At 39.8% G+C, this 20,511-nt stretch overlaps 1 protein-coding gene across 1 annotated transcript; it reads right to left on the bottom strand.

The window, feature by feature from the left end:
• Positions 1-2,594: 2,594 nt before the first annotated feature.
• Positions 2,595-18,866, bottom strand: sob (sister of odd and bowl). The gene is made up of 2 exons (XM_065220179.1): positions 16,971-18,866; positions 2,595-3,003 (listed from the first exon to the last, which is right to left on the bottom strand). The coding sequence occupies exons 1-2, from the start codon at positions 17,918-17,920 to the stop codon at positions 2,610-2,612; spliced, it is 1,344 nt and encodes a 447-aa protein (XP_065076251.1). The 5' UTR covers positions 17,921-18,866; the 3' UTR covers positions 2,595-2,609.
• Positions 18,867-20,511: the final 1,645 nt, after the last annotated feature.

The following is a 20,511-nucleotide window of genomic DNA, read 5'->3' as shown; positions in this document are numbered from 1 at the left end:
ACAGGTGTATTTAGAAGAGTGTCTCCAAAAGCGGCTTCTCCCTCACCTGAAGGCTCACGACGGTCCGACGGATTTGGCATCATGCCACTACACGAAGGACGTGCTAGAGTGGTATAAAGCGAATGATGTCAATTTCGTGCCAACTGATCTGAACCTCTCAAACACTCCAGAACTGCGCCCAATATACTGGGCCATTATGAAGGAGCACCTTCTAAAATGACCTAAAGTGGAGAAGAATGTAGAAGAAATGGAGAAAGTATGGGTTAATATGCAAAAAACTGTCGATTCTGAGGTCGTGCAGAACCTTATGGCTGGGGTTAAGGCCAAAGTTCGCGCATTTGGATATAAAGGCGAAATAAATTAAGGTGATACTCTAAGGAAGCCTTAGCGTGAAACTTCAAAGGCACAAATGTCAGCTTCCACAAAACATACAAATTTGTAATTGCTACTCTCTGTTTGTAGTAGCACAGCAAACAAGGAGTAGCAATTTCAAATTTGTATGTTTTGTGGAAGCTGACATTTGTGCCTTTAAAGTTTCACGCTAAGGCTTCCTTAGAATATCACCTTAAATGAATGATGCAAAACTAACTTTTTTTGTTTCTTTTTACGCCCTGAAAATTTGGTGATAATCGGATAAAAACTCAAATTTTAAGAATGAATTTTGTGTGTGCGAATTTTAAACGGTACACCCTTTACCCGTAGCTTAAAAAGCGACATTTTCATTGAAACCGGGACCGTCAACCAGGAAATTTATGTGAACGAGTGTCTGGAAAAACGTGTGCCTTTCCTGAAGCAACACTATTTTTTTATTATTATTATAGTCACTTTAACGCTCTTGAGTCATTCGTGACTTGTCCGGTAGTGAGATTTCAACTCGTGACTTTGGCGTTATAGGTATGGATGCTAACCACTACGCCGGGGTCGCCCCCAAGGAGCAACACTACTGTTCCGTGCTGTTTTGGCTGGATTTGGCATGCTGGCATGGAGCGGTATTCCGCCAACTATGTGGAGAAGTAGGAGGACCCTCCCATCACGCCAGAGCTCCTTCTAATCGAAAAATATTGGGACATCGTCAAGCGGAACCTGAAAAAGACCCGAAAAATTGTTGTTCTGCTCTGCGGCAAACAAAGTGGATAATCTTATGGCAGAAGTTAAACGAAAGGCCTGGCAATTCGGATTCGGTAAAATGGAAGCTTAGCTGAATATTTTTTCTGCATTTTATTTTGAATATTATATTTTATATTATTTTTAAAAAGAAAAATAATTTGACATTTTTATAAAAAAAAATTAAATCAATTTACACGCATTCTTGTTTGACCAAGTTTTGATCATAACACCATAAAAAAATGCTACAAGTTGCTCGTTTGCGTGAAACGAAATACGAGTTTACGTTTACGGAATGTTTACATCATAATTAAAATTCAGAATTTTTGCTGGGTAGATAATACCAGAGAATCCAGTTTATCAAAGAATGAAATGCAAACTTAAGGAAATCCCAGAATAAGAAACAGTATGAGATTTATAAAGCTGTAACATGTGGTTCAAGGCATCTCGACATACGAAGCATAGAAATATTCAGAGAATATCGCCATGGGATTCAAAGAACACCAGAATAAAATTCAGATCCAGAATTAACAGCACAAAATCCCAGAATTACATCCCTAGAATTGTCATGTAAGTCCACTCCGTACCTACCTATGCAATTATGAAAACCTCTCTGAGATGCTACCGAGCTTAATCACAGGACAGTGGCTCTATTCCAAAAGCTTCAGACTTATATGAAAGTTCATTAAGCTAACCCCCGAAGTCCTGCAGCCTTTTTTTTAATAAAATCCACAGGTCTTGTTTGCAGTTCTTGGCACACTACCATAATCTACCTAAAATATCATGCAAATTTCTGCGAGATATAGCGCCCATAAAATTAACGCTAGACTTGGCATAAATTTATGCGATATTTCGTGTAAATTTAAGCACAATATTGCATAAATTAGCAATATTATATGCAAGCTTGTAAACGATTTTGCTGTTTATGCCAAGTATAGGACAAAATAAAACTGATTTTACGCGATAGTTGAAATTCAGATTTTTTTTTCTGTGTAGTCCGTGAACCATACCAAACGCTCCTCTAAAACTCATTAGGATCATTTGAATGTTTTGCCAAAATTATGTCACAACTACACTAGTAAATGTAAACTGAATCTAGTGAATGCAAAACTATCGTCAACCTGAATGCAAAACAATCAAGAAACCTGATCTTATTTTGGCCAGGATTATCGTCATTTGACTAGGGATAATCAAATGGATATCAAAGTTTTAGTAAAGAAGGACCCTACCAAAAATTGCAGACGAGTAAATCGTGTAGGCTCCATTTAAAAATCCTATATCAACCAAATGCATTACATCAAACACCATGACATTGATCAAAACGCGAGAGAACCATCGCAAACCATTAAGTGTATGACAAAAGATTTCTACAAATGCAATAAAGTACAAGCGACGAACCTCGCTGCGTCGAGTAAAACCTATCTCACTAAATGTCAACGTTCCCTAATCTAGAATCGATTCCAATTAAATAGGACAATAACATTGCACTATTCCGTCAACTTACTTCAATCCACCCCGGCCAACGCCATCAGATCGATCGTGTTGGTCTCAGAGTCACTGGCACCACCCATCGACGAGGAACTTCCTGCCATGTCCAGCTGCCCATCCGCTCCGCCCAGGCCGGTCGCTCCCAGATTGTGCGTCAAACTGTGCCTTCGTAGATCACAATTCCGTCGGAATACCTTACCGCAAGACGCACAGTGGTACGGTTTGATGTCGGTGTGGGTCAGCAGATGTGTCTTAAGATTCGATCGCTGGTTGAAGCTCCTGCTGCACACGGGACACTTGTGGGGGGATTCCTCCATATGCAGGATCTTGTGAACGGCCAACGTCCGCGACTGGCAGAATCCCTTTCCGCATTCCAGGCATTTGAAGGGTTTCTCCTTGGAGTGGATGTATCTGCGATCAGTTTTTTCGGCAAGGGAAATCCGAGGGGAAGAGAGAAGAAGAAAAAAATGAAGATATTAAATGCCGAGTTCTGAACGAAAACATAAAACACAATAAATTTTACGAAAAAAAAAAATGTTAAAGCCAAGCAGAAATCGTAAAGGTTAGCAGCGATGCGCCAAGTGTGAGTAAGACAATGGATTTTGGAAGAAGAAACGGAGAAATCATTTAATGTATCCATCCGAGCGACCGTCCGTCCGTCACACCATCTCACGTGTTCGTGTGCGCCGGAGTTATTTCAGTTCCGTCTTCGCTTCGTTCTTATATTTCATCTTTATCAAAGATTAAGCATTAACAGATGTCGGATGAATAAAAACATAATATTTTTATATTGATTTCATCAATTGTCTAGTCATCTCATCGTCAACGTTGCGCTGAATGCCGTTGCTTTTCGGCGGCAGTTCTGTTGGGAAGAAGGAGATTGGAGGAGGGACCTACGAAAAAATGCAAAAGATCTCCGCAAGAGCAAAAGACGCGGAACTTTGAGGCTAACAACCGGATGGTCGCGTTTCAACGCTTTCCGACTCTGTGTCCTAGGTGTCGATCGGGTGGTACAACGGCTTGGATGGCTCGAATTGGCGATGACAGCCGACCAATGACGACGATGACTTCAAGAAGCATTGATGTGCACCAGGGTGGGTGTAATTCAAGACTTGTTGTTCAGAACATCCCCTTTGTACGCCCATGGCTGCGCCAATTACGACCGGCCAAAAAGAGGCAACGGTCATGCGGTTTTAGTTCGGGATCATTGGATGCAGATATCTGCGAACTGTACACACGCGCAACGACCGGCCGGCTGCGGAGATCACTTTTGAAATCGCTCTTTTTTCCCGTGTTGACGCGATACCTCAACACGGATAACACAACACACAAAAAAGAACGCGGAACGGAAACATGTTTTTGATTTTTATTATATTCATATACACGACGACGACGACGACGCTGAAAACCAGAACTGACGTGCTTGTTCTCGCGTGCCTTTTGCGGGACTCTCGGCGGGAGGCGGAGAGCCACGGGAGATCATCCCGCATAAACTGCCTCCTGCCCCTTTCGACGATCACCGCACAAAGTGACTGCGTGGCATCAAACTCGGGCAGGTTCTTTACCTTCTTATCGACAACTCACATGATCGTGCATGTCAGTTTGTGACCTTTTGTTTGTGGGTTTGCTAATTTTGCCAATGCCCAACGAACTGGAGTGGATCAACTTTTTGTCAAGAAGTTACGATATAGATAGAATTTATTGGAAATTGGTGGCTCTGAGCTTTTTCATCCTCTTCTACCTTGAAGACATTTTCCCACGGGTATGAAGCTCAAACATTGAGAACATTTGGAAACATTACAGGTAATCAACAAAATGACTCAATAGTCGTGACAAGTTCTCCATTATAATAAAGATTGCTAAGCTACATCAACTCTTTCAGTATGAAGTTCAACAGCCTAGAACATCGCTATTCAAAAGGGTATTAAACTTCATACATTCAACCGAGAATTTTAAAGCAAGTACCACACGGGCAAACATATTTTTCAATTCTAAAAAGTATTGTCAATCGTAGCAAATATTTACCGCCCAATTGTCTCCAGTTCAGGCCCATTTGAAACTACTTGGCAATTATGAAGAGGAAACTGAAGGTAAAAGGTACAGTCATCAAAACGGCAGTTCAGATGAAATATTTTTTGGGATAAAATTGTTATCCGAGACCGTTGGGCGCCGCTTGATGGGTCGTATTAAGGGAAAAGTTCGAAAATTCCTTCGAAACCATGACGAATAATTCGTTTCATATTTTGTTCTTAAAAATAAGGAATAGTATGCACTTGAGTGAAAACTGTTTTCAAATCCGTAAATTCAAATCCGAAATAGTCCAAAATGATGTTGTTCCATTACTTTGTGAGCCATGATTTACTTTGTCAGCGAAGTTGAGCATTCTAAGGCTAAATACAGAGGAAAAATATGAAAGCACAGGCTTATAGTGAAATTGATGACCTAGATCTCAATAACCTTTATCATAAGAAGTTTCAATTGCAATTTATTTAAAAAAAAATTCAAATTTAATAATCATTCTCTATCAAGAGAAAGATGATATGATCTCAGAGATCTGCATTGCTGATAATCGAATGTAATAGTCGATCTAAAATATCCTAGAGCTCGTATCTGAAGAGCTACATACTGATGCAAATATTTACGACGAATATATTGATAAGCATTTTGACGCAAAATCAAAACAGTTTGATTTCATGTTTCAATATTTCCCCTCATTTTCCCCTTCTGTTTTACTTTACCAGCAGATGGGGCCTGCTCTTCAGCACCTTTTGTTAAGGGGGTTGTAATTTGACTCCAAATATTCCATCGGATATCACAATGTTGGTGAGGACCCTGAATTGATAACCCCCCGAAAATATTGTTGAAAATATTGACATGAACATATTGATGGAAATATTGACGAAACTTCAGTCGTTTGAACAGATTCTGTGCTGTGGTCGCCGGAAGGTTATTAAATTATGTTGTAATTTTATGCTAGCTTATTTTCCAAACCAAGTCTGTTTCCTGTGAAAGTTTTGTAGGAAAATATGCATTCTGGAACAACTTGGCTTTAAACTGCAGTCCATTCCAATAACTGCCATTACATTTATTGTATGCAGAGGATGTAATAATTCCAATTGGATGTAAGAGAAATTTGTGTTGCATTTACATGGGTTGAATCATTCGACTATTGTGTTACTGTGTAACATCACAGCGCATTGTATGCCTCATAAACCATGGCCCACTTAGTAATGGAACAAACTCTTTTGCTTATTACAACGCTCCTACTGGACGTTTTCGAAAGCATTTGACGTCTATTTGATGACAATAATAATAACAATAACAGTGTATTTTTTCAGTTCATAAAACGCTCTTGCTTTGGAGACAGTAACCATGCAAGAGGAGCGTAGAAAAAAAATCGTGTATAGTCCAAGCTGGATAAAGTGTTGAATTTTCCTAGAAACTCCGTATGGCATGTGCTCAAAACGTACAGGGAAACCTTGACGACGAATCGTAAGCCTCAAAGTAAACGCCGAAGTGGAACTACCAACGGTCTGCTCTATGGAAAGGTATTGAGGTCCGTCAGAAGCAACCCAGGTTTGTCCGATCACGATTTGAGTTAAATGTATGGGAGGCCCAAGGCAGTACAGTGAATTCGCTACCGCGAAGGCTTACAGGCATACCGCACCAGTACGCAACCAAATCGATCGCTCAAGCAGAATACCATAGCTAGAACCCGTGCTCGAAAGCAGTATTACAACCTGCTGACCAAGTCCGGTGGGTGCATACTTATGGATGATGAAACCTATGTAAAGGCCGACTTCGGACAGCTTCCAAGAGCAACATTTTACAAGACGAAGGCTCGAGGAGGTGTCCCTGGCAGATTCAAATTTGTTTGTAAGCAAATATATGATTTGACAGGGAATTTAGAGCTGCGGCCCGAAGACAAAGGTTTTCGTAACTGAGAAAATTATGAACTCAGAGGTTTACAAAATCGAATGTCTCCAGAAGCGAATTCTGCCCTTCACCCAGCCACATGACGATACGGTGACATTTTTGCCGGATCTTGCGAGTTGTCACTACAGCCAGCAAGTACAACAATGGTACAATGACCACATAGTCCAGTTTGTTTCGAAAACCCTCAATCCACCCAATTGTCCCCAGTTAAGGCCCAATGGAAACTACTTGGCAATTATGCAGAGGAAACTGAAGGTAAAAGGTACAGTCATCAAAACGGGAGCTTAGATGAAAAATTTTTTGGGATAAAATCGCTAACGAGACCGTTTTTTTACTAGTTCGTTTATTTACTAGGCTCAGTCGTGTGTGACACTTTTCGGAGCCAAAAATCCATAATTTTTAAGTAACATTTTAAACAGCAGTAAATCTATGTCAGTATTGGGTACAATTACCACTCATAAATTAATATGAATAATAACTCAATAAGACGGTACCCAAGTAACAATTCTGCAATCATTTGGCATCCACTCTGATTTATGATGGTTTTATAATGGCAATGAATAATCCATTTAGTTTAAATACAGCATTTCACAGTGTAAACCGTTCCTGCTTAGTAGTTCACCTTCTCGCTGTTTTAAAAACCTTTTACAGTCTGACGAGAAATCGGAAAACTGTCTTGTTTTAAAATTAAATTTAAAGTAGTTCTCAATCCCGCCATAAAACTGTTCTAAAAATCAGTCATAAACTTCATTAGCAATTTTTTTATTAATGCCTTGATAAAATACTCTAATAACCTGTTCCATCATTAAAAAGCAATCATTAAACCATTCGGTTTTAAATGAGAGTAAAGTGCATATATTGTTGCCTTTTAGGCTTTTAAAAGTGTATCATAAAATCTCCTCTGTTTACAAATTGAACTTTAAGGATGGATCCTCATAGTGAATAAAAACCAAATTTATGACAAGGATATCTCTAAGGATAAACGAAGTTGGAGGAAAAATTCAAGCGAAGTCGATTTCAGTAAAATTTAGTTCTTTAGAAGAACCAGCACGGCCGGCGGAACGAGTACCATCAACGACTGAGCATCTGGTGGAGAAGAGTGAAGTGAGCGTGGTCCTCAAGTTCATAAAACATTGTCAAAACAGTCTGAAAACAGACCAGCCTTCTCCAGTCCTTGCGAATAGATGAAGATCGGAATAACTTGCGTCAGTACCGACAGCAAACCACTGAAACTGTCAGTTAGCGGACACTAGTTGGTTTCCGATCCATAGCTGCGATTTAATTCGGTGAAAGGATCATCACTTGGAAAAACTTCATTCAACCGTACATTCCTGCATAGTTTGATGGTGCACTTCCACAACCATCCGGAAGAAGGAGATCTTTTCGGGAATGATCGAGGTTACAGCTGTGCGAAATGCGAAATGTTGTGAACTCTTTCTGGGTAACTGCTTCCAAGTCATCGGGAGAGAATTGCCTGGAAGAACGCTGAATCGCACAGTGCAACTATCGAAAGATAAATTCGGCAGGATTTTTATACGATCAGTTTTCATTTTAATTATTTTGATAAGATTGGATGATATTTATGAATCCTTTTTATCTTGATTGTTGTTTTTCTAGTGAACTTAGCAAGCAGCTTGGGTAAATGGCTTGAAAAATGGTTTTAATTCTTGCCAAATAGCTTTTATTGTAGCTTAAATACGGTTCTGAAATGGATCTCAATGCGTTTATCGTACAACCATTTTGCAGTAAATCAATCTTGAAGAGCTTTGAAAATATACCCTTCAGAACCTTTTCCAGAGTGGGCCAACTAGACATATTCTAGCATCAATGAGGTTTTGGTGGATGCATCAATGGCAAAGCAGTCTTGACCAGGGTTTTATGAATGTTGTTTTATAGTAGCTTTGTAGTATTTGATAAAACTTAAAATGTTACTTGGGTATTTTTAAATGGCTTATTAATTAAATTTTAATGTGATGAATTAAGACTATAAACATCAAATATAGTCCCAAACTCCAAAGAAAGATCTCTAAGAAGTCAAAAGAAAAAAATCCAAGAATTCTAAGGAATAATATTCAACAATTCCGTTAAAAGGCAGTAAGCACCTAGAAGTTATTAAACACTTAAATACCACCTAGAAATCATCCGTGATGATAACTTGAAAAATTATGTCTATGAGCAGTTCAAAAAAAAAACCGTAGAGTGCTGAGATCCGTTTTCTTGAACGATCCACAATTTTTATCCGGATAATAATAATAATATCCGGATATTCTGGAGCACCACCCAATGGACCTTGGGGTCCATTTTCCAGTCATATTCTGAAGAGACGTCTATTACCTTCCAGGGGAGCGTTTATGATGTCTCCAGGGATTATTTTCCGATCATAACTCAGAATTCATAATTAAAAGACGTCTATGAGAGTTTTCGAATAATACGGAGTTGTTGGATCAGTTTCATGAATTTACCACTTTTACGGATGTTTCGGATCTTTCGGAAGACCATCCACTGCTCAAGTCCCAAAGCCGTATTTAGGACGACAAAAATGTTTGCGCCCAAACCATCAGTTTTAGGTACATAGAGTCTTGGGGAAAGTTGCTTCATATTTTTGGCCGATCTTTATTTGTTAGTGAAATTAGGGTGATCAACAAAATTGGTGGATTGAATACACAAACTTTTTCATTATTTGAGATAGACCAATGCAATGTTTTAAAAAGTTGTATAATAATCAATTCGGAGCATTTTTGTTCAATACACCAAGTTTATATCTCTTATTGTTCATGAGTTATGATTTTTTTAAACAAGCAGGTTAGGGTGGCCCCTAAAAACAGATTTAGTTGAATAACTTTTTATACGTTCATTTCTCCTAAAACTGTTGTTTTGGATACATTATGAACTTATGATGACGCATATTGATGACGCAACCATATTGCTATCTCTTTTGATTAGAAAATGAATGGATATATTTTTCGATTTTTTTTTTAATTGTCAATATCTCTAAAAGGAGCAAACCGGTTTTCAAACTTTGGATTTAATTTGAGAGATCGTGTTTTTCTTTACATTTGGAGAAAAACGGTGAGAGCCTTTTTTGTTTAGTGTATTTTATTTTATTTAAAAAAGTCAAATATTTTACCAAAAATAACTATAACTTTTCAAATAAAGTTAAAAAAAAGTATTTTAAACAAAGTTTCTACGAGAAATGAACTTATAAAATAATATTTAAAGAAAGCTGATTTCTAGGGGCCACCCTAACCTGCTTGTTTAAAATAATCATAAGTAATGAACCATAAGAGAAAGAAATTTGATATTTTAAGCAAAATTGATTAAAATTGATTATTTTACAACTTTTTAGAACACTGCATTGGTCTTTCTCAAATATTGAAAAAGTTTGTATTTTCAATTCACCAATTTTATGGACCATGCTAATTTCACTAACATAAAAAAATTGGCCAAAAATACGAAGAAACTTTCCAAAATACTCCATATACCTTAAAGTGACAGTTTGGACGCAAATATGTTTGTCTTCCTAAATACGCCTTGGGGACCTTTGTGCACTGGTCCCCAAAGTAAAATTTCTAGTCATAACCCAAATTGATTCTGATAAAATGCCGATGAGTGGTTTTGAAAAAAAAGGACCATCTCGTGGTCCCAATGGTGGTCACAACTCCCATTTTATTCTGATGAGACATCTATCAGTGATTTCGAACGATCATAAAAGCTCTACACACCAAAAAATTATGAATTTTAATGGTGATGTAAATATCCATGCATGCAAAAATTGAAGCATGTAAACTTCCTTTTCACGTAAACTAGCAACTTGCAAGAAATATTGCTTACAAATATGGATGGTTGCACACAATATTTAGAATGTTTCATTAAATGACTCATAAATTTACACGATCTGCAATGTGAATTTGTATGATATGTGACGCTCCATTTATGTGCATCATTGTGACAGAAATTTACACTACTTTTTCGAACTGTGTAGGATCAGTTCCATGATTTTACCTCTTTAAGGGATGATTTTGATCCTCTGAAAGGCAATTTCGTGGACCCAAGAGTCAATTTTCCGATCACAACTTCGAATTCATATTAATAAGATGTCAATGAATGGTTTTGCAAAAAAAAAAACGAAGAGTTCTAAGATAAGTTTCATGAATTGGCCACTTTAACGGATGTTCCAGATCATGCGCATATTGGTATCCTGCTTGGTAGTAACCGGTGAAACTTTCTCCAGGACATAATCAAAATCCTGCTTTGTCATTCTCACAAAATAACGGTAGTATTCTGGATCTTCATCGCCCAACTCATTCAGTTGATAAGTCACGATTCCGAAGCCTTCACGCTGAGCAATCCACGATTTTGTCCAGATTGTAACGGTCTGTGGGCATGTCGGAATTCATCCCCAGCAACATAAACGAAACAAGGTTCCTGAAGTTTCCGGAAGGCGGTTGAGTAGTCATTGCAGACACCGAAGCCAGTGGATCCATTTATGCGTGATCCATCAGTGAAAAATCTTCTATTACAATTGATTTGTTCGTACTTTTCAGCAAAAATGCGGGGAATTGTGATAAGTCGAAGTTGACTTTTATAAAGTTCTAAGAACTTCAGTCAAGTAAAGAAAACTTCAGCTAACTCCAAAAAACTTGAGGAAAACAGTTTACACTTTATATAAATTCCAAGAACCTCACACGAGCTACACACCAAAAAATTCTGAATTTTACTGGCTATGTAAACATCCATGCATGCAAACATTCATACATGTAAACTTCCTTTTCACGTAAATTAGCAACTTGCAAGAAATGTTTCAAACAAAAGTGGACAGTTACATGCAATATATGGGATATTGTATGACATGTCTCATAAATTTACACGATCTATAATCTAAATTTGTATGATATATGACGCTCCATTTATGTGCATCATAGTAACGGAAATTTACACTACTTTTTTTTAGCTATGTAGGTCTAGATATCTTCAGTCTAGCACAGAAATCTTAAGGACAGTCCCAATTACTTCAAGATGGCTTCATGAATTGCTGGAAAATTTCGACAATCTTTAATGGCGGTAAGCTCCAACTTTGATTAACTTTCAAGGCCGACCCTGAATGGATGATTAACACCGGCATCGACCTCAAAGTAGCCCGACATTCGTGAACGGGATTTGATCATAAGAATTCCGGGCATTTCAGGGAAATTTTGAGAACTCCTGAAAATTTAAGAAAACTTCAATAATGTTTACGTAATTATACAGGAGTCAAGAAATTTTCAGGGAAAATCTACAGATGAAGAACTTCATGCGAATTTTGCAAAATTCCATGAAGCTTCGAGAACATCAGAGATGATCAGAGTACCTCAGTAACACTCAATTGACTTAACTAGAAACTCAGAGAACTTTCGTAACCTTCAAAAAAGTTCTGAGTTCTTCAGGAAGTATAGAGAACTACAGAGATTTTTTGATATTTTCAGGCACATTCATTTGATTTCCACACATCTTTATAGCAGGACAATTTATTAACTACGGGAGCTTTCAAGAAGTTCCGATGAATTATGGAAAATTGATAGAATTTCAGGATTGTTTCAAAAATGTCTGGAATATTACGGGGTCTTTAGGGAATTTCCATGAATATCAGATTAACTTATGAAACGTTAGAAAATTTCCTTCTTGAAAATTTAGGGAACATGGAAGAACGAAAACTTATGTCTTGTGCAGAAAAGTTCAGGGAGCTTTAGAGATTTTAAGGAATGTTTCATAATATTCAAGAAATATTTCATAAACTTATGGAGAAATGCAGGATTATCTGAATAGACGCAGTACTTTTAAAAATGATTTCCAACTAGACAGATTCTAGTCTTAATGAGATTTTGGTGGATGTAATCAAGGCAAAGCTATCTTGACCAGGGTTTTATTAATGTTGTTTTATAGAAGCCTTGTAGTACTTCATAAAACGATAAATGTTTCTTGGAATGTGTGCTGATCCTTGGCGGGCGTTGTTGGAAATTCACGGTCACAACACAGTGTTGCCAGTAACTTTTAAGTTCATGCATATTTCAAACCATGGGTGCCAAACAGTGCCAAACAGTGCCAATGAGTGTGCCCAGGTATGCCCAAGTAGTGTTTTGGCACACTGTGTGGAGTGTTCTACCCCTTGGGTTGACCTCACTTTTTTGACACCGGGCGGTGGTTTGTATACATGGACTATAGAAAATGGATTCTATTTATAAATAGATTTTTTAAGAGAATAATATTTTTTAAATAACATAGTCGGATAACATATCCTTCGGAACTTTTTATTTCAAACCTCGACTCCACTTGAATCGACTAACAGGCAAAGTTAAACAAACCAGAACTGGATGTCAAAGTGATGAATGCGAGTTCATCGCGGTCATTTGTGACGTCAGCGAGCAGCATCCAATTGCTGAAGTAATTGTTTACTCGATAAGTTGATAATAGTAGAGCTACGCAGAGTTGATAATAGACTTCTCTGACATTTGTGAAATGCACAAGTATTAGTGCAGAACTTTGTATTAGTGCAAGACAATCTTTGAATTTTCCCAAAGTTCTGCACTAATACTTGAGAAATTCACAAAAGTCAGAGAAGTCTATAAAGTCTGTTCCAGTTAGTATTTGGCCGTAGCAAGAAACTATTGACAGCGTTTCGATCCGGAAGGATTGTTCATTTAGTAGTGAAAATTCCATTAGGATTCATATACTTGTTTAAAAGTTATCGAAGATGGAACGGGACAAAAGTGAAAAAATTCTGCACACTCACATTGTGATGGACGATGAAACTTACGTAAAAATGGACTTTGGACAAATCCCGGGCCAAAAATTTCACTTTGCTAAACGTAAGGGAAATGCTCCGGATAAATTAAAATTTGTCTTTGCAGATAAAATCGCTCACAAGTTGATGATTTGACAAGGCATCAGTTGCGGAAAGAAAACAAAGGTTTTCATCACTGGAGCGACTATGAATGGACAACTTTACAAAGAGGAGTGTCTCCAGAACATAATTCAATCACACGAAGGTCCCGTAAAGCTCTGGCCTGACTCAGCCAGAATGGTATAGACAGAATAATGTAAATTTTATTGAGAAAAGTGTCAATCCACCAAATTGTCCACATTTTCGTCCCATTGAAATTTTTTGGGCAATTATCAAGCGCAAATTGGCAAAACAATCAAAACAGCATCTGATTTGTAGAAGTGGTGGAAAAGGATGGTAGATGAGGTTGATAGTACTACCAAACGGTGGAAACAAATGATTTTAAATTGGCTCACTACTTCACTAGCCTATTGGTCCCAAGCAAATCGAAATTCTAGTACTACACAATGTTTGTTTTGATTTGATATGAAAGTTTGAGAGATAAAATGAGGGGTTCGTGGATTTTCCTATGTTTCGAGGGGTGCATCGATTAACTTGGGACCGAAGATAGTACCAGAGCTGAGCCAAAAAGTTCAGCACATTTCTTCTGGACCTACTAGTCTTAGAGTTACCTCTATGGTACTACTGTGCAAGACATGATGAGAGGTATAGACGAGTGCACGGATGGATTTGAGTTCACTCACTCGACAAAAAGTGACACCACAGCGGGGCCCTGTTTACTAAAAATGAACACATGAATAATTCTCACGTAACACTTGAAACGGGCCAATCAACTTTTGTACACAAAATTTGTTAAGCCTTTTTCGCGCGAACCGAATACGCCTACGCAAACTAACAACACCATCGGGTAGGGGAAATTCTCCCTTTCCCGATAGTGGTCTTGGTTTGCGTGGGCGTACTTCGTTTCTCGTGAAAAGGACCTAATAAATTATTTACAAAAGTTGATAGGCCCTTTTGAAATGTTACGCGAACATTATTCATGTGTTCATTTTTAGTAAACAGGGCCCCGCTGTTGTGTCAATTTTTTTTTCAGTACATGAACAAAAGTTCATCTCGTCTATTCCGCGAAAAGTTCGAAAATTCATCCGAAAATCTGACGAATATTTTTTGTATTTTTCCCTTAAAGCTTAATAAAAATCCTACAAAATGATACTTTTAGCGTTTTTGTATTTTATTTCCCCTTGGAAAAATGACCTGCGGCCAAATTCTAAATGGAACAGACTTTAGAAGAGTTACGCAGACTGAAATCAAAATCTACCTAACTGTCAAACCGTCTACCTATCGAGCATAGTAGCAACAATCAATACGAAACTACCGATTTTAAATTGGCTCACCACTTTAGTAGCCTATTGGTCCCAAACAAACGATTAACGTACCCTATTCTAGTTGAAATTCTATTACTACACTATGTTTGTTTTGATTCGCTATGAAAGTTTGACAGATAACATCAGGGGTGTGTGGATTCATGCAGAACATGCAGGGGTGAGTGAAATAGCTTGGGACTGCTTGGAACCGTTGTTCTGGTACTGAGTGAGCCAAAAATAATAATGATTTTCTTCGGGACCCAGTGGTCTTAGAGTTACCTCTATGATAGTAGAGTTTGCACAAATCAGGAAAATCAGGATCAGAGGAAACTTTCACAAGCCAGGTGAAGTCATCCGAGGAGTAAACAAAAACAAAGGTTGCCAAAAAATGCCCATTGATCGACATCAGGGGTGCTCTGGACTTAAGGAAATGGATAGGTATGAGTGTAATAATGGGGTGAGCTCTTTGGATACCATAACGTATTTCGGCGTGATGACTGCAAGAAATCTACAATAATGGGGTTTTTTATTCATACATAGTGACGTCATATGTAAAATGCCAGAGAAGTCTATACAACAGATCAATGAACTTTGGTGGGTGGCTGCCATAGAGAAACTTTTTATCCTCTTAGCGGTAGTGAGTTTATGAAAAGGATTTAATTGCGGGATATGGTAAGGATGGAATGAAATGGACATCACAGCTAATTAGCATCAATGAATTATGGGTGTTAAGGAGTAGTCTGCTCGAACCATGGTGTCAAATGTGATGGATGATGTGTTTGTGTTTAGTTCAGTTAGTGTGATTTCTCCGTTTATTACTTTCTGTAAACACAAGAAAAGAGATCATAAAAAAAGAAGACAGAAGCGTAAATTGCAAAAAGTTAAGCCAAGTAGATTAGCAAAAGCGAATTAATATCACAATTGTCTACCTACCTTAACTTATCAATCATATCAGACTCTAGGCAGCGCATGAACAACGCGTGACAACAATCACACTAAACTGAACTTTCAACACTGACAACCACCGCACCGGAATGGAACGGTGGAAAATCACACACCAAACACCAAGCATTGACAGTAATTCACGCTTTTATGACGCCCGACGAAAAAAAAACAATAATTCCGGCCGCGCCGCAAAAAAAAAAAGCGTCAAAATCCGAATCACCCTCGCGCGCTTATCTATCAAAGGAACAACCCGCGCCATCGCCGTTCGTGGTTCCGCACACGCGTAGTCCAGCTTTTATTTATCGTTCCACGCCGAGCCCATATCCAGCGATTAATCACGGTGAATCATTAGCAAACGAGAAACAACAACAACAACAACAACAACAGCAACCGAGTATTGGAGAAGAAAGCAGCGCGCTGTTCAACTCTCGGACAGCAATCTTCCAATTTGTTTGTACCCGCGGGGTCCTCGACCGGGTGCTGCGCGAGCTCACCCGGCTTATCGCGAGGAACATAAATTCCGTCCGCGAGTGCCCGAAAATCTTCTTTTTTTTCCTGCGTCGGTCGTGTCTATCTTCCGAAATTTACATAATCCGCGCAAGTCCGACGGGGCCCGGCTTTGTTTTAACGCAACGCTTTTAGTCACACCTACTCCCGAACGCGGAAAGTGGTGTTCAAAAATGTCATAAATTTCCGCGCGGCTAGCGATAATTTTTCAAATCCCGCGGGCCGGGTGACAGATTAAAAGTCTAGGCTTTTCGCGTTGCAAGAAAATAAAATCTTTATTAGTACGAATGAGAGGGCAAATTAACAAAAAATAAATCACAATCATAATTTCGATCCTTAAACAGTACGGTTAGCAAGGGACTTCCCTTCCCTTCGTCTTCTTACTTATCTACGGTTTGCCAGTTAATGCTTGAAATCGGTCATCTTTCAACTCTAAAAGCGTTATAAAAAGAGCTAACTATTTAAAAACTCGATCTCCCCGCGGGTTCTTGTGCGTCGCCGTTGTGAAGCGCATTAATAATAGTGATCGTAAAAGTCACAAGTGATAAAGTGCGTAAATAAAAGGTGTGTCTCTGAGTACGAATGCATTTCGGTTTCGGTTCACGCAGACCTAGGTGTGTAAGAGAGAGAGAAAGTGTGTGATATGGGAATTTGGTGTGTTCGGTGCGGGGAGAGGATGAAGGAAGTGGAAGGAGGACGGCGTGAAAAGAGAGAGTAAAGAGAAAATATTTCAGTCAGATAGATTTTACGGGTTTCTGGGTTGCCCTGAAAAAGTAAGAAATTTTTCGGTTTGGGCAGGCTCAGCTTACCTATGATCACGTAGATGGTCCTGCCGACGGAAGGCTTTTCCGCAAATGTCACACGAGTATGGCCGTTCGTCCGTGTGGGTCCGTTCGTGAATTAGCAGGTTGTACGATTTCGTAAATTGACGTTGGCAAAATTGGCAAATGAATTGCTTTTTGGGTCTTTGACTGGCGGCAGCCGTGGTGATGGCAACGGCCGAGGACTGATGTCCCTGGGCTTGGGTGGTCACGGTCGCAGATGGCGTAGGTGTACATTTTTTCGATGCAGCAGCTGCAGCGTTCGTCACAAAGCTTACTGCGGCGGCTGCAGCTGCGACGGCGGCGGCAGAACTGGAAGATGATGATGCCGCCGCCAGAGTTTTAAACTTGTCGGCACTCATTTGCTGATGGAAGGCAGCATTTAGAACTAAACTGGGGTAGCCACTGTCTAGGGAATTGCCGTCGGAGGTTGAATCATGCATTGGATCGTCGAAATTGAGATCTTCATCCTGGTCCAAAACCGGAAGCTCATCAGAAAGTTCATTGTTCTGGAGCAACTGGTGCACCGTTGCAGGTTGAGTATCCATAAGCATATCGTCCGAGGCGGTTGTTACATTGGTAACGGAAGAGGAGGTGCATGTGGATGCCGAAGAGGTCAGAGGCATCGAAGGTAACGGGGTACGGTTAGTTAGTCGAAGCACATCCGACTTTCCGGTGATTCTTTGCAACGTGAGATATGACTCGAGTGCCTGAAGGTTGAAAGCAGCTGCAACGGGAGAATTGGCTGGCATAAGGGCCGCCTGTTGCAAACTGGTTAACATGTTGTTCTGCAGCGAAAGCACGACCGCGGCGGCAGCTGCAAAATCACCCGGTTGTGAACTTCGTGCCACATTACTGGTCGCTGTGGCCCCGGCAGCAGAGGCTGACTCATTCGATTGCTCCATCACGTTCGCTTGGCCGACGGTTTCCAATAACATTTATCAACAACCACAAACTCGGCACGCTTGAGTATTTATCAAGCTTGGATTAACTACCAGAAATTGATGGAAATTAATCACTTGGCTGCTCTCGAACCAAGTTATGATCTCATCGCAAGCGCCGTCGAGTAACACAATCCTATTAACACTCTCACTCGGAAGGTTCGTCAATCTTCGGGCAAGATTCGTGCTCCGAAGCGCCAGGATTTCCGACGCACTTTCAAGGTCTATTTGTTCTCTCGTGTAACTGCTAATTGTTTACATTTACCACGCGCATGCCCCTCTTCACACATGTAAGACACAGCGGCAACAACAAACGGTTCCGACAATTGTTGACAATCTTATCGTCTACTGATAAGCTTTCGTCCAGAACAGCCCTAGCCAAATAGATGTCTCACGCCTGTGGCACTTTTGGAATGTTTCCAGAATCACTGCACCTAATCGGCACACACTAGCGCACACACACTAACACCCGCAAGCACCTACACCTTCACCCGAAGGATAATGATCAATTGTTCAGGATTCTAATTGGATTGCCGGGAGGAACCGGAAACTGGGTAATTCGCGCGCGCACCCTTTTAACAAGACACTTGTGACTTTCTGGCACCGGAGACCGTGACTGCTGGTCTCAACTCCGCGTCACCGTCGTCGTCGTCGTCGTCGTTCGTGTAGTTCTGCTGTCTACCGTATTGCGCTGCATACTGATACACGGACTTTTTCTCTTCTATGATATAGACACTTGGATGGTTTTTACTCGCGCGCGGCCTGCTGCCAGTGTTCAGTTCCAGTTCGAGCTGGGCTTGGATCGCCGGGAACCAACACACGGCAACAAAGCAAGCTGGTTCGTCGTCGATTCACTTGCTCTCTCCTGCTCCGTCGTTGGACTCTCCGAAGTCAGCAAGTCAGCCAATTCAGCGCGGAAAAGATACAGCTGAAAACTTGTATTTTGTGCCTTTTTTCTCAGCTGCTTTGCAAGAAAATCAAGAGAGGGAGAGAGAGAACGAGAGGATTAACTAAAGACCGGGGTCCACTCGAAGGGAGAGCAAGCAGAACGAGCAAAAGAGAACACCTCCGCCTTTACCTGGCAGCGGGAACCTGTTGGGCCTACTATGTATGAGTGTGCATTTATGCTCTTATGCTTCGTTTTATGACCCTTCCCATACACAGGAGAAGATGGGAGATGTTGGTGCTGCTTTCCCATACCGATTCCATCACAGCCTTCTCGGTTTGGGCTTGGGACTCGTGCGCGCAAGAGGCATCCACAACCACCCGGGGCTGTTGCGAGGGTGTATATGCGATCACTCGGTTTCGTCCGTTGTCTTGGGACCCACAGACGCACGGGAACTGGTATGGTTCGGTTCTGCTTACCCTTCTTCGTCTTTTCCCCAGCTTTTGTCGTTTATTTCTTCTTTCTTTCGAAGCGTGAGATTGGGCTCATTGCAGACAGATCGGGTTGTGTTGCTTCCTTTCGATCGGCACCGGCTGAAAATGATACTGCAATTATTAGACTGATAAATTGAGAGGATGCTTACAGGGTAATTAGGATTTCAGTCGAGGCTGGATTGTTAGAAAGATCGACCGGATGACGCAGAATTAGCAGCTATTCATGAGGTTGATTTGCGTGGGGAAGATCAATCGGTAGTCGGTTTTTTTTTTTCCTTTTGTTCATATACGTATCCTGAAATTTCAGTGTTTCAAATCACTTATACTAGTAATCACCATCGAGTGTTGCAGTGATGGTTCTTAATACTAAATATACTAGTTCTACGCAGATTCTAGGAAAAACACCTAATAACGTGATTTTCATGTTAAAAAATCATACTTCTTACAGGGTGTCAGAAAATTGGTTCGAAACATAATAACTCCAGGGCTTGACTATTTTGAAGACTTTTCGCTTTTCTTATTTCGTTTCGTCCTTTCGAGTTTAATTTTTCAATGTTAACGTAATGTAACGAAATTCCACGAGATTTAATTTATTTCAATATCCCTATTTAAAAATTTCCGAATGTCCTCTAAACCTGGGAGAATTTGGCCAACAAAGTGAAATTTATTTTGTGTGAATACAGTGCTTGCTCAATATTTTCTGCCTCTCTCCCCGTCAGTTTTTTTTAAATTTATTTCTTATAAATATATGTTTTACAATCGCCATCAAGATGGCTGCTTTTGACATGCGTTAATGCAATCAAACCAGTGGAAAAGTTAAGGTATTTGAAATATAAATGTGAAAGCTAATCAAATAGGGCTGTCACCTAGTGACAGATCACTTGTGGTGCATTTATTAAAACAAATAAAAAATTAAATGAATTTCTATCCATCAGGAAAAATTCGTTTTTAGTTGTGTGATGCTCTAAGTGACAGCTCCTACCAATAAATACATGCATGCTTGAAAGGTTTTGTTCTATTTTGATGTTCGTTTCAGTTCGCTCAAACCACCACTCCTGACTCGAGAAAATTATTCCAGCTGGCAGCATCGGACGCGGGAAACTCTATCCAAACCTACCAGAGCAGGAGAAAACAACTTATTAATACCAAATTCATGTATGAAAACAACATAACTGGCAACCTAAAAACGGCATTCAATCTCTGGACGC

The sequence above is a fragment of the Ochlerotatus camptorhynchus genome, unplaced genomic scaffold (genome assembly GCF_037179485.1).
Source record: "Ochlerotatus camptorhynchus isolate MF236.1 unplaced genomic scaffold, CSIRO-AGI_Acam_v1.1 ptg000117l, whole genome shotgun sequence".
NCBI classification, from domain to species: domain Eukaryota; kingdom Metazoa; phylum Arthropoda; class Insecta; order Diptera; family Culicidae; genus Ochlerotatus; species Ochlerotatus camptorhynchus.
Note: the sequence above shows the minus strand (reverse complement) of the source record. Positions and strands in the feature narration are given on the sequence as shown.